The sequence below is a fragment of the Talpa europaea genome (assembly GCF_964194135.1).
Source record: "Talpa europaea genome assembly, chromosome: 3".
NCBI lineage: Eukaryota > Metazoa > Chordata > Mammalia > Eulipotyphla > Talpidae > Talpa > Talpa europaea.
In genome coordinates this window covers 11,893,742-11,908,135 of record NC_140069.1, presented here as the reverse complement: position 1 = coordinate 11,908,135, position 14,394 = coordinate 11,893,742, and the positions used below count along the sequence as shown (strand labels likewise).

The following is a 14,394-nucleotide window of genomic DNA, read 5'->3' as shown; positions in this document are numbered from 1 at the left end:
ATGGAGATGAGGGCAGGGTTGTAGGTAGGGAGGGGCCACGCAGAGGGGAGAGTGGAGGAGCCATCACTGCTTTTGGGGCGAGTTGGGTCCAGGATGCCAGCAATTCTCTCTGGCTGGTGACCTGTGTCACTGTCCTTGCAGTGGCTGGTGACCTTGTCCTGGCAAGTGAATAACCTGACGGTGGCCTGAGCATAGCAGGCCTTTTTCCAAGGTGGCTGCTAGCCAGTGGGCTGGTGCTAAGGAGTCTTCTAGCAGCCTTTCTGCCTCTCCCCTCCCCCACTACAGTTTCTTCCTCCTCTGCTCCTGCTCCCTGGTGGTGGATGTTGGGGCAGGGTTTGATATTTTTGTTAGTTTTTTCTTGCTTGGCTCTCTCTCTCTCTCTCTCTCTCTCTCTCTCTCTCTCTGTTTCTTTCCCCCTTTCCTTGTTGCCTATTGAGACGATTTGTCTGGGCTGTTTGACATATTTTTACTTCAAATGTTTCAGTTTTACTGGTGCTCGCTAAATATATTTTGACCTCAGCCCTGGACTCTGATTCTCAGTCAGTGAGAACAAGGAGGTCTCTTGCCAAAGCCTTCCCTCTCTGCCATTTGGGACTGAGGTGAACCCCTCCAGGCCCTCACGTCCTGGGGGTCATTCGGCAACCCCATGTAGTCTTGAGGCTTGGGCAGGTGTGTGAGGTGCCTGCTCTGGGCATCCTTCCTTGTGTGTCCACATGAGCTTGGACCCAGCGCCATCTTTCTTTATAAACCCCAGGGAGCAATTTACATGGTTCTCCTGCACCCCAGGGGGACTCGGGAAAGCTCTAGTAGCCACAAACTCTGGCAGCTTATTAAATATTGGACTGAGGCAAAGGGAAAAGAAAGCCAAGGCATTCGCCAGGCTCTAACAGAAGGGCTGCTGGAGGTCACAGATGGAGCTTATAAGTGGCAAGACTCCTGCTTCTCATTCCAGGCGTGTTGGGCCTTGTAGACACAGCCCTTCACCCAGGCAGGCCAGGCTGCGACCTGCTCCATCCAGACTCAGTGGGAGAGGGAAAGGAAAGAGGGGTGGGCAGGTGCCCCCTTGGCAGGGGTCAGGGGGCTGAAACTAGGGCCTCTGAGTTTGAGGACACCCCAGAGTCTTTGAAGATTCAGCCTCTGCGCTCATTCGCCGCTGCTTTAATCTACTCACCACGTATTTGTAGCGGTTCAAACAGGTAGCGACACGGTGCCCGGTCGGGGCCTGCAGAGAACAGGACAGAGGAGCCCAGACAGTCACCAGCTAATTACACATGAAATGAAGGTCTCTAAGGAGACTTACAGGGGACAATTAAACAGGCCAGCTGACTCGACTGGGGCGAGGGGTGTCTGGAAGTCCTCCTTGATGCAGTGATCTCTCTCTCTCTCTGTGTATGTCATGTGTTTCTTGCTTTTTTTGTATGCATTTAAGTATTTCCCAACCCCCCACTGTATCCTCTTGTCCTTTTCTTCCCCCCCTCTCACTGCAGAAACTTCATTTATTGGTGTCTGCTGGTTTTTGTATTTTGTTTTATCAAAGTGTCCACTGTGCAAATGTCCAGGGCATGCCTTTGTCCCTCTGACTCGCTTCACTACACATCTTTTCCCCAAGCCCCTTCATTTTGCTGTAAATGGCAGCATTTCGCCTTTCCTTTTGGCCGGGTAGTATTCGACAGCTGGCGAGACCCCATCCTCTCGAGCCAGCTGTCCGTGAGTGGGCAGGTGTGGCGCGTGTGTCTGGCGTGTTGGGTGGCTGCCCTCCAGATACGCCAGTGAAGTCCGGGGGGGAGACGTGAGAGAGAAGGGCGCTTGGCAGGTGAAGAGGTGAGAGAGCCACCAGGCGAAGGCCCTGAGGGCCGTCTGGGGAACACAGAGGATGCCTGGAGCAGGCAGCCCTGGGGGTGGGAAAGTGGCAAGAGAGGAGGCCGGATAGGCCAGGCCCAGATGGTGAAGAGCCTGAGACCAAGGGACCCGGCCCTTTATGTAAAAGGATATCTCGGAAACCCTGATATCATTTTAAACAGGAGCGTCACAAGACCAGGTGTGTGTTTTCGGAGGCCTTCCCCGGTGGGGCGGCGGAGGACCCCGGCAGGAGAGGGGGCAGTGGGTCCGGGAGACTGGCGGGGGAGCAGGGATGTCTTGTCCCTGGAGAGTCAGCAGTGAAGACGAACTGGAGGGGCTTGTGGTCTATTTCAGGGGTGTTGCTGACGGGACCTGTTGATGGATGAGAAAAGGGCAGCCGTCAGGGAAGGCGTCTCTTAGCAGAGGCCTGAGGGGTGAACCCTGTAGGTGTGATATCCAGGGGTGTTTTCAGGTGGGGGACACGGTGCATGTGAAATCAAAAAATGGAGACTTGCTTGGAACTTGTGAGGCTGGAAGCCAGTGTGGTTAACACTGAGAGTGAGGAGACAGGCGTGTGGGGGAGCCACAGAGAAGGACAGAGGAAAAAGGAAAACTCCAGAACATGGACCTAGAGAGCTGAACGGATAGGAAGGCTTCAGCTGGGGCGCAGGGAGCAGGGCAGTGTGGCGGGGTGACCTTGGTATCTTTTTTTGATACTGCAGACGTCGTCAGAAAGGTTCAAAATGGAGGGTTTTTTTTTTTTTGAAATTAAATCTACTTTTTTTTTTTTTTATAAATTTTATTGTTATATTCCCCATACGATTGCAGCCCCCCCATTCTGACCCCAATCCCTCCCCTCCCGCCCCCCTAAAAGTGTCTCTGGTTCATAGTTTTTTGTTGATTTTGATTTTCACTTTCTTATATTCATTTTCCTGGTCCCTTATTTAAGTTTTCTAGATTCCTGCTATGAGTGAGAGCATCCGGTATTTTTCTTTTTCTTTCTGGCTTATTTCACTGAGCATGATCCCTTCCAGCGCCATCCATGTTGCTGCAAATTGCATGTGTTTATCTTTTTTGAATGCTGAGTAATATTCCATGGTATATATGTACCACATCTTCTTGATCCAGTCATCTATTTTTGGGCATTTGGGCTGTTTCCAAAGCTTAGCTATTGAAAACAGTGCTGCTATAAACATAGGGGTGCAGGTGTTCTTTGGAATTGATGTTTCTGTGTCCTTTGGGTAAATACCTAGGAGTGGAATTGCTGGATCCTATGGAAGCTCTACGTTTAGTAGGTCCAGAAATCTCCACACAGCTCTCCACAGTGGTTGGACCAGTTTGCACTCCCACCAACAGTGCAGAAGAGTTCCTTTTTCTCCACACCCTCGCCAACATTTGTTGTTGCTAGTTTTTTTAATATGTGCCATTCTCACTGGTGTAAGATGGTATCTCATGGTAGTTTTGATTTGCATTTCCCTGATGACAAGTGATGTTGAACATTTTTTCATATGCCTGTTGGCCACAAAATGGAGGGTTTTAAATGGGAGAATGACCTGTTTGACTTGCCTTTATGTCTGTTAAAGATGACACAGGCTGCTGTGTTAAGAAGCAATTCAGTCTTTTTCCTGGCCCCTTATTTAGGTTTTCTAAATTCCTGCTATGAGAAAGACTAATTATAATAAAGTAAAAATCAAAATCAACAAGCAACTGTAAACCAGAGACACACTATGGTGGGGGGCAGGGAAGAGGGATTAGGGTCAAAATAAGGGGGGCACAGTTGTATGTGGACTATAACCAAGATGAAAATGCATACAATGTGCAGAAATGAAAAATGATGTAAAAAATATATAAAATAAAATTAAAAAAAGAAGCAATTTAGGAGCCAAGGGTAGAAGCAGAGAGATCAGAAAAGAAACAGTTGTAATAGTTCAGGCAAGTAAGATGGTGGCTTGGACTGGTGTTAGATCTCTGGGTAAAAAGACATTGCTGGGCACTGGGGATGTTGGGAACAGGTGGAGGGGGGTTTTGAGACAAAGAAAAAGGAGAGTGAAGAATAGCGTTGGAGGCTTTGGGTCTAAGAAACTGGGAGACAGCTATTGTCCTTTTTCTGGGGGGTGGGGTGGTCTGTGAGAGGCAGGGGTTTGATGAGGGAAGAGTGGTCTTTCTCAAACATGTCTAGTTGGAGTTACCTCTTAACATGGAAGTGGTGATACAGAGCAAGCTGGAGTCTGGAATTAGAAAAAACTGAAAGTCGTTCGTGTCCAGGCACATTAAGATCTTGCGCTGGATGAGTTCACTCACCTAGAGGGTAAGCAAGTACATCTCAAAGGACTAATTTAATAGGGCCACCATTTAATAGGAACAAGAGGAGCCAGGAATGAATTGCATAAAAAAATAACAATAATAATGAACTTCAGGAATTAGGAAGGGAAGCAGGGGAGAGGGGTGTCCCAGAAGTGGGGTATGAAAGCCATTTCAAGATGGCAGGAGGGTCAGCTGTGGGTCTGTGGCTGCCCAGCCACACACAATAGGAAGTAAAGATTGACCACCAGTTTTGGTGCTATCGGTGCCATTGGTTACCATCTCAGGGAGAGGAGGGATTGAGAGGCTGAATAGACAGCCTCAGAGGGAATAGGTTGCATCAGAGAAGACCTAACAGCTATGGTGACAGCATCGAGGGCATCCCCAGATCCTTGGCCCAGATGATGTCAGGTGTTCTCTGACTCCAACCTATTCCTGGTTTGTATTTTTTTTTGTGCTTCATTCCCTGCTACTGGGGTCTGAAACTCTGCTCCCCATTGGCTGTGGTCAGACCCCAGTAGCAGGGACTGAAGCACAACAAAAATACAAACTAGGAAGAGCATGGAGCTAGATGCCTGGATGGGGAGGAAGATTTCAGTCTGGGGGCACTCTGGTGATCAAGACTCATTCCAGATGCTTCCATGATAGGGAGAGGACTTGGCTCTTACTGCTGGACTGGACAGGACTGGCCAGGTGGGGAGGGAACTGGATGGGCACCTAGGGTCGTCAGGGCTCACAGTAGAGCAGGACAGTGGTTCTGACTTTGTGCTTTGCAGTGGCTTTGGGGTGCTTTGCAGAAATAGTGTTCTGGGGGCCCACATCCATCTGTCTCCAATGGGGTTCAGCCCCATTTCCAAAAATCTTCCCAGGTGATTGTAATGTGCACCTGCTTCCGCTTATTCCTGAGCTCTGAACGAGCCAGTGTGGGAGGCTCGGGGGATAAAGAGGACTATGAGGGCACTAATTGCTGCAATCTCTGAAGGAATTTGCTGGCTTTCCTCAGAAGAGCAATTCTCATAGCACTTACCAAAATGAAATCCTGTTTAATTCTGCAGGTTTATAGCTCCCCAGAGGCTGGAGAAAAACAACACTTGGCACCAGAAACAAGCTTTATTCTGGCAATGCAGACAAATGTGCACACACGAGATACTGAAATGCTCGTACATTTCTGGGATTCCAGGGCTCTCCATGCACAGATGCAGGGAGCGCAGTCACGGCCAGTTCCTCACCTTGCTCCCTTGACCCTGAGCTTCTGGGGACCCTTATTGTCCCTCATTCCAGATTCCCCTGGTGTTCTGGGAAGGTGTGGTTTTGTCAGCCCAGGACTTTTTCCTTTGGATGATGCTTCTATCCCATAATGTGCATTTGGGTGGGGGGCTGTCAATAACCATAGTTAACCCCCCTCTGCCTGGAGGGACATGATGCAGGACTATCCAGTAGCACAATCCCCGGAAACAGTGATTGACCCGGGAGGCAGGCATGGCTTTCTCAAGGGCCAATGAGCACGGTTATTTTGGGTTCACAGGAAGATGGTAGAGCTCTCTCCTGCAGGGCAAAGCTGGGGAAGGTGAGTCTGGGTTTATGGAGTGTCACTGACCTCACACGGTGCGGTGCGGAAAAAGTAGCTCTTTGGTAGAATGAACCTAATAGAGACGAGGTAGAGAAGGGGGGGTGGAGCAGGGAGAGAGAGTGGAGGGGAGGGGAGAGGTGAGGGGATGGAGGAGGGAGAGGAGGGATAGGGAGGAGGGATGGGGAGGAGGGAGCAGGGAGGGATGCAGTAGTGAGAGGAGCGGGGCGCCGGGGAGACTGGGAAGAGAGAGCCGGAGGAGAGGTGGGGGAGAGGGGAAAACAGAGAAAGACAGAAGACTCAGGAGACATACACAGGGAGGGGGAGGGCGGGAGAGACGGGACACACACACACACACACACACGCACGCACATCCACGCACACACTGTTCTGCCAATAATAGGTCTGTTTCTCGGTCCCCTGGCCTCCCGCTCAGGGACTCTCAGTCCTGCGAGGCTCCCTGCATCCTTCTCTGCTCAGCTCTTGGGAGCTGGGGTTCTGTCCTCTGCAGCATCTTGTCCTCTGAGGCATCTTGAGGAGGCAGTGGCTCAGGGGCAGGCGCGCGCGTGGGGTATGCACTGGAGACTGAGGCAGGCGTGGTCAAAGAGCCGGTGGGGCAGCTGCCCCTGGGAGGTCCAGGTGTCCGTCTGGGGGTCGTAGCAGTCAAAGGCCGCCGAGTCCTCGATGGTGCAGTTGGTCGTCAGCCGCCGGCCGCCCGTCACATACAGCTTGTTGCCCATGACCGCGGCCCCGTGGTGCATCCTGCGGTCTTTCATGTCTGCGCACTTGACAAACTTGTTGGACTGAGGGTCATAAGCAAGAATCCGCCGGGTGTAGCCTGGAAACCAAGGGCATGCCGGCAAGGTCAGGCGCTCACATGGGCCAGGAGGTCAGCAGTTGGGTGCCCCAGGCCCAGCCGGTGGCAGAGTTAGGGTGGGGACATCAACTGTGGACTGATTCTGGGCGCTGCATCCTGAACCCCAGGTCAAGGTCACACCCTGTCTGTTCTTGCATTGGGAGAAGCCTACTGCTCCCGGGGGCTTTCTCAGATCCACCGGCTTTTTCATCTGTGACAAATCCAGGGTGGGAGGGACTGGGAACATGGCTCCTGGCAACAGCCAGACCTGGTGGGTACTTTTAGGATCTCCATTTTACAGATGACCCAGTTGAGGCCCTGAGAGAGTAATGACTTGCCCGGGGTATGCAGCCAGCTAGTGGCATGGTCAGAGTTTGAACCCACATCTACCTGACCTCAAAACCAGCCCCCTTAAACATGACACTTTACTGCCCTGACAGAGAAATGATCCACTACTCGCTAATATTATGAATAACAGCAGAAAGCTTTTGGGTATTTGCCATGTGCTTGGGATGGGGCTAAGCGCTTTAGATAAGGAGCACATTTCATTACCACAGTTCTGTGAGCTAGGCGTTATTTCATTCTCGACGAACAGATAGACAAGGAGAAACTTCTGGATGAGAACAGAAATTGTCAAGTCATCCACACTCCTGTGCATGGATGGGTGTGCTTTTTAAAAAGACCGTCTTGTAGAACAACATCTGACTGTGAGTGACCCTTTTTCCATGGGAGATGCCAAGTTTGTGTCCAGCCCAGCGATCCCTGTTCCAACTCACCTCCCACGATGACAATCCGCTCCCCCAGCACCACTGCGGGGGCACACACGTTCTTGATCATTCTCGTCTCCATTTTGAACCACATGTTTCTGGAAATGTGATAAACCTGGCAGAGAAATATAATCATGGCACCACCTTTTAAAGTGATGTATTTTTTTCAAAAGCTAGAAATAGTAATTGAGAGGGTAAAATAGCAATGATTTTTTTTACCAGTTTTAAAAATGTTGATATATTACTATCAATAAACAAAATTAAATGCTAGACAGAAGACTTTTACTAGAAATCAATCTTTCTGTGACCCCACGAGATCACTAACTGTTTCCATAGAAGGACCAAGAAGTTATGCATTGGAGTGGGCTTCCTGATTTGGGACCTATTTTTCTTGTCATGAGAAATGGAGCCACATAAGACCTATGATTTTTTCCATCATTTCTATTTGTGGGTCATGTTTAAAAGTCTGAATGTTTCAGTGCATCTAAAAGAGTCCTAGAGCCAAAAACAAATTTGGGGGGCTAAGTGAGGATGGCATTGGAATAGTGAAGCCTGAAAGTCCTTAAATCCTAGAAAAAAGGAAGCTTGAGAAAAAGAAAAAATGTGGAAGAAGTAAGGTGAGTAGAGCCCTTTGCCAGACTCAGAACAGAGAAGCAAGTTGTAATGCCCAGACATGGTCGCCTCCTCAGCTGAAGCCTGGCATCGCAAATGTAGGTTAGTTTATTGCTGGGAAAAAAAGTTAGCACAAGAGCTATAGGATGGACCTCCCACAAGACGAGCAGGAACAAGAGCATTCGTTAGAGAGAAAGAGGTGTAGCATTCTTTGCTGGAAATTCCATGTAATTATACTTGCCAGCATTACCAGCAACTTAATTTTTATCATTTAGCCAGATTTGCTCTTTAGAGCCATCCATAAAATGGGTACTATTACTTCCTCCCATTTTTCAGATTATATGACTGAGGTTCAGAGAAGTTAAGGGACAAGCCCAAAGTCACACAGCTAGAGTGAGTGGAAGAGCTGAGCTGAAGCACAGAGTCCTGCTCTTAACCATCATGATCAGGTTCTGCTGGGACCCTGGTTTTTCTTTTTTTCCTTTCTTTTTAAAGATTATTTATTTATACAAGCACTGGGTACAGTCAGAAGCGTGGGAGGGTGAGAGAATTCACCAGAGCCAGAGCGGGGAACAGAACAGGCAGATTGACGAAATACACTGCTGAGGGGAGCAGCGGGCAAGACAGGAGAGGTCTGTCACACCATGTGGGACCCTCTCCAGGGGGCCAGGGATTGAACCTGCGCTGCAGAGGCTGCGGGCAGCTTCACAGCTCAGCGCTCAACTTCTGCGCCACCACGGGAGGCCTGACTCTAGTTTTTCTTGTGGAGGCTTTGAGACCGGAGGCCTCTTGAGGTCTTAGTCCTCTAACACTGAAGCACAGAGGCGGCCAAGTTCTGGAGATGGGGACACTCATATGGCCTTCAAGCTTCCTGGCTCCACCTGAAAGTACCCAGTGGGGAAAGTGGGATCTTTGGAGGAAAAGCAAACACTGGCTGCATTTCCCCTGAGTGAGTAACTGCCTCCTGCCTTCTGTTTTCTATCAGCTTTGGCTTTGGATTCACAAACAGATTCATCATTCCTCAACATCCCTGACACCCCCACAGAGAGGCTGAAGCAAAGATAACGAGGGATGGTCCCTGACCAGTGGAGGAAGTGTTTCTCTGTGATAGTAAACCTTTGCTCAATGCCTTCCAGAAACACTCAGACTGTGACATACACACTTTGTACCGTAATCCCACTGCAATACAGTTCTTGAACAACGCACGCAGGAAGATGAAGAAAATCTGAGCCTAGGTCTGAAAATCCAAACTACCCCCTCCAGTGACCCCAAGTGTTCCTCATAAACTGTATCTGAGGGAGTAAAATCTGCATTTTGAAGCTTATGCTAGGTGGGCAAGAAAAGCTTCCAAGCGAGTATTTTCTCCTTCTCACCACTGCAGTGGAAAAGACTCACTCACATGTTACTATTTATGTATTTTTTGGTTTTGTCAGGGTCTTGTTGGATTGTACTGTGCATTTCTTGATAGCGTAGCTGAAAAGCTGTCTTGAGCTTTTTATTTATTCTTAAGATGACACTAACCATTTTGCACTGTGAAATCATCTGCACGTCTGTTGACTTGATTTTGAAAATTAGTTTAAAAAGAGGGAGGGGCTCCAGCTTCCCATGGAAGTGCTACCTCACATCTGTACTGTATGGCCAGAGCTTGGAGGGGAGCCGAACAGGCCTTTATGGACCCAGGTGAATGAGTGGGATTTGGAACAGACTCAGAATCTGTCTGGAAGGCCAGGGAAGAGCTGAAAATATGGGCTGGAGAAGTGACGGCAAGTAGAAAAACATAAGAAAAGAATTACATCAGAGTTCATCCCTCTCCCCACGTCCACTGGCACCAACTTAGCCCCCACTACCACCCACCCTCAGCCTCCATCTTCCTTCATAAAGGCCTTCTCCTGTCCCTTCTCTACAAGGTGCCTGGATGGAACTCCTAAAAATGTTCATTTGAATACTTCAGCCATCCTGATCAAAAACTTTTAATGACATCCTGTTACTTTTAGGCTAATTCCTTTATAAAGCCCCCAAAGCACTGCCAGATCAGCCTCATCTCTAAAAACACCCATCTCACATGCATGTTCCAGAATTTCTATAGCAGGGGCTCAGGGGCAGCAGTGCAGGTGGAGGGGGTTGCTCGGGGTAGCTTGAAAAGGGACTGATGGTGATTACGTGGGGACTAGCCTTCCCCTATGCCTGAGCTTCCTTGGCATTTCCTTGGCATGTTCCTTCCCCACCTCCGCCCCTGCTCCCTGCTTGCTCTGTGTTGCAAATACATGCGCTTTCATGCTTTCATTTCCTCCAGGCTGCGGCCTGGGCCCCTTTCTGCTTGCAGGGCCTTTGTGCTACTGGTACCTTAACCAGGAACATAACTCCTTCCTCACTGATGACTCTGGCTCCTGCTTCAGGTGGCAGACCTGCAGACTCAGAGAAGCTTCTCATCCATCTCTGTCCTTCTCTGACCATGTCAGACCCTTCAGCCCACCCAATGACTCTCCCTCCTCTTTTGGTCTCCGTCCTCACCAGCCTGCTCTTCTCCTGCCTCTCTGCTCAAGTCAGTTCCAATCAACTTCACCTAGTTCCTTCCAAAGTTCCCTAGGCAGGTTTTTGAGCACCCCATGCTATCCAAACACCCTTCTCTTCATTATCTGAATTGCAATGCAATGGTTTTGTAAGCTCCTTGAGGGAGCTTATAAGCCAATTGCTGAACAAAGAACACCTCAGGGGTTTCCTAGGTTATTTTAAAGATAGGCTTGTTGTCAAGTTTTTGTGTCATTAGGTAAACTGTAGAGATTAGAACTCGAGTAAGGTTGGAAAACACTTAACAGTCTGAAATTTTGGTCTTTATTAATTACATTTATCAGAGCGCTTCTTAGCAAAATTGGCATATATTTATCTTTTAAGGCAGGGGTTCCCCAGCTTGGCTGTGCCTTAGAATTACTGGGTGACTTTGTGAATTGTGATGTCAGGACCCCATACAAAGAGATTTGATTCAATAGCTTTGAAGGTGGATTCCAGGGGTTTTGGTGAGACTGTGGACCAATGTTGGACAATCCTCTTTTAAGGCCTTAGTGAAGTAGATAGAAGCATCTGCCAAATTCCTACAGTATGTCACTGTCTGACATTCCATGTGTATTGGCTTAAACTTTTAGATCTACTATTTTTTTTCCTTAAATAAAGAGAAAGTCTTTGTGGACAGGATTGTATCTCATGTACCTTTGTATGTATTAGACTTACTCAAAAAAGTACTCATAAATGGATAAAATGTCTAGCTAAAAAGATCCCTCCCTCTCTCCTTTGTTTTTTTCTTCCTTCTCTCCTTTTTCTCCTGCAAACTAAAAATATGTATGTATATTATATGTATGTATCCATGCATGTATGTGTTTACACATATGTGCCCATGTGTACATGTGCACACACATAAACACATGTGTGTGGGAATGTGTATGGGAGTGTAGATGCATACATGCATGGGTTTTTGTGTATAGGCACAATTCATGTTTGTATGTGTGCATGTGTAATGCAGTGCATGCTTACAGGTATGTGTTTGAATGTTTATATACACACATGTGCACCTATGTGCACAAATGCATACATGTGTATGCATGTATGCGTGTATATATTTCACATGCATATGCACACAAATGTGCTATCATGTGCATATATTATATATTGTGTATATCTGTGTAGGCATATTTGCATCTGTATATGTGTGTATGTCTAAGTATGTGTACATGCATTACAAGGATGTGTCTGTATGTAGGCACATGGGCTCACCTGTATATGTGTGTTTACCTGTGTACACACATGTGCATAATGTGTCTGTGTGCATATGTGCATGTACATGTACATATGCAAATGTGCACCTGTGGGCATATACCTGCATATGTGTGTGCGTGTGCATAGAGTTACATGATGGGGAAGACCAGCTGTTTACCTGAATAAGGCGTACAGGGTTCTGCATGATGTCCTCTCCCCCAAAGAGGTAGAGTCTTTGGTCTTTCACAGCCACTGCAGGGTGGAGCACGCCCACTGGCATGCTGGCCATACTCTCCCAGACGTTGCAGACACTGTCGTACCTCTCCATGGAGTCCATGACCTCCTGCCCTTCTCCAATGCCCCCGATGGAGAAGATGTAGTTCTTATGGGCAATGCTTCTGTGGGAGTAGCGGGCCACCAGCATGGGCTGCACCGGACTCCACTGATTGAGTTTCAGGGAGAAGATGTAGACATTGCGACTTGGCATGCTCTTCCCCGTGCCCACAACCATGCCCCCCAGCACATAGACGCTGCGGTGCAGGGCCACAGCTGTGGCCTTGTACAGCCGCATGGGGAGTTTGGTGAGACTCTGCCATCGCCCAGTCTGTCCACTGTAGATCAGAACATCCCTGGTGGTCTGCTGGTTGTCCTTCCTGCCCCCCAAGAGGATGAGGAAATCTTGGTAAGAATTCCTTGGGGGGGCGTGCAATGGAGGCTGGAGGTCTGGGGCACTGGTGGAGCCATACAAGGAAAACATCTGCCTCTTGGCTGTCTCCAGGATGGTCTGGCATGAGGGCGAGGACTGGAGGAGGGCATCGTTGGCAATGAAGTGGTGGAAGAAGGCCGGGTGGATGTACTGAAGACGAACCTGCTTGAACAGTTCCTGCACGTGTCGTCTCCGGGCCTGGAGGTCATGCTTGATCCACACCATGAGGGCCTCAAACACCTTCTCCTCCTCCCCACACAGCCCATCATCACCGAGGTAGTCTCTCAACTCCAAGGCGCAGAGTTCCTTCAGGTCAGCCGACGCGGCCACCTCTGGAAAATATGTCAGGGCCATGTGCCTGGCTTTTTTCTTGAGGGTCTCACAACTTAAGATTTCAGAGAGTCGGATCATGCCCAGGCAGTTGCTGGGGGCCAGTTGTCCCTGGAGGTATGAGGAGCAGGCCTCAAACAGCTTGGGATACTGGAGCATGGAGGCTGCCTCCATCAGGGGCAGAACGTTCTGGGCTGTGATGTGCGCCTCCCCAGTGTACACATATAGGACCACCTGGTCCAGGCTCTCAGGGTCGATGCCTTTCAACTGCACTTTGGCCTCACTGCTCTCCCGGAAGTTGCTGCAGAACATGGCCCTGAAGTAGGGGCTGCTGGAGGCCAGCACATTTCGGTGGCAGGGGATCTCCCAAGCTCCCACACAGATGCTCACATCTGTCAGGACCCCATTTAGTCTTAAACCATTGAGCTGCTTCAGCAAGTCAGAGGAGAAGTCATGGTCTTTGAAGAGTAGCCCATCTGGTGCGTCCTCATCCATCCTATGAAAAGGGGGAGGACTAGCCAGAGGGAGGCCCCGGGCTTAGCTATGGCGGCCCTAAGACCGAAGAGTCTCACTATCCACTCACCAAGGTGCTGATGGGTGTCACCAAGAATATGGCTTAGTGAAGGTAGGGAAGGGTGGCCACCTAGGTCCCAGATACCAAAGCTGACACGTCACTTTTGGCTTTGATTATTCTCAAAGGTAACACACAAATAGCATCTTCACATACACTGAGAAACAAACAAACAAAAGCCAAGGTTGCTGGAAATTCATTGATTATCAGGGGCTGGCACCGTAGCCTGAATCAAGAATACAGTCTATGCATTAATTAACCCCAGTCTGTGAAATTTTTCTCCAGATTCTTGGCTTATGCGTTATTTAGGAAACTCATCTAAGCATCTTTCTGGGTGTTAGTCACTCCCCAAAGATGTCATTCTGGGGGCGTGACCCTCTGGTAGCTAGACAGAAAGAAGGGATGAAAAAGGACCTTTGCAATGTTTTCTTTTTTAACATGACTTCATGGAGCCTTTGGATTTTGTTTTAAAAATGGGATAAATAGAAAGCAGAGACCAAACAATACTCTGGACATGGCTAACTGGAGGACAGCCGGCAGTCTCCCTGCAGAGGAATGAAACATTAGGGATATTTACCTTGTTTTGCTGCCGTGACATCCCCCGATGCCTGTCCGGCTGGTGCCCCCAGAGAGTTTCCACCTCTAGCTCTGAGTGAAACCATAAACCCAGTCCTTTCCTTCAGTTGGCAAAAGATTTGTCCTAGGAGAGTTCTGGATTTGTTTATGCTGAAGGCACTTTCACAGTTTTCTAGAGCTTTGTGAAAGAACTGCTGGGCAGGGAGACAGTGTATACATTCCAGGGCTAAGAATAGTTGCGTATGTACTTTCCACTGTTATGACATGTGACTTTCCAGTTGCCTTTTGCAGCAACCCGAGGCCCAGCAGGGCTGGCACATGCGCACATGCCTTGTTGCCCTGGCAAGTGTTTACATTGACATAAATAGATCTGGGGAATGGCTTCTCTTAGAGAGACTTTGCTGCCACTTGGAAACATCCTGAGTCCCTTGTCCTAAAAGTGCCTGGGAATTCTAGATGTCTGTAAACAGGCCGCTGTGACCTGGAAGAGTCACTGCAGATAGATCCTGGCAAGTGGAAGGT

At 48.9% G+C, this 14,394-nt stretch overlaps 1 protein-coding gene across 1 annotated transcript; it reads right to left on the bottom strand.

Annotated features, from left to right (window-relative positions):
* Window positions 1–6,255: 6,255 nt before the first annotated feature.
* Window positions 6,256–13,221, bottom strand: KLHL38 (kelch like family member 38; the record flags this gene model as incomplete). Its single annotated transcript, XM_084230430.1, has 3 exons — window positions 11,868–13,221; window positions 7,340–7,445; window positions 6,256–6,545 (listed from the first exon to the last, which is right to left on the bottom strand). Exons 1-3 carry the CDS (start codon window positions 13,218–13,220, stop codon window positions 6,256–6,258), a joined length of 1,749 nt encoding a protein of 582 aa, XP_084086556.1. The 5' UTR covers window position 13,221.
* Between the last annotated feature and the right edge of the window lie 1,173 nt (window positions 13,222–14,394).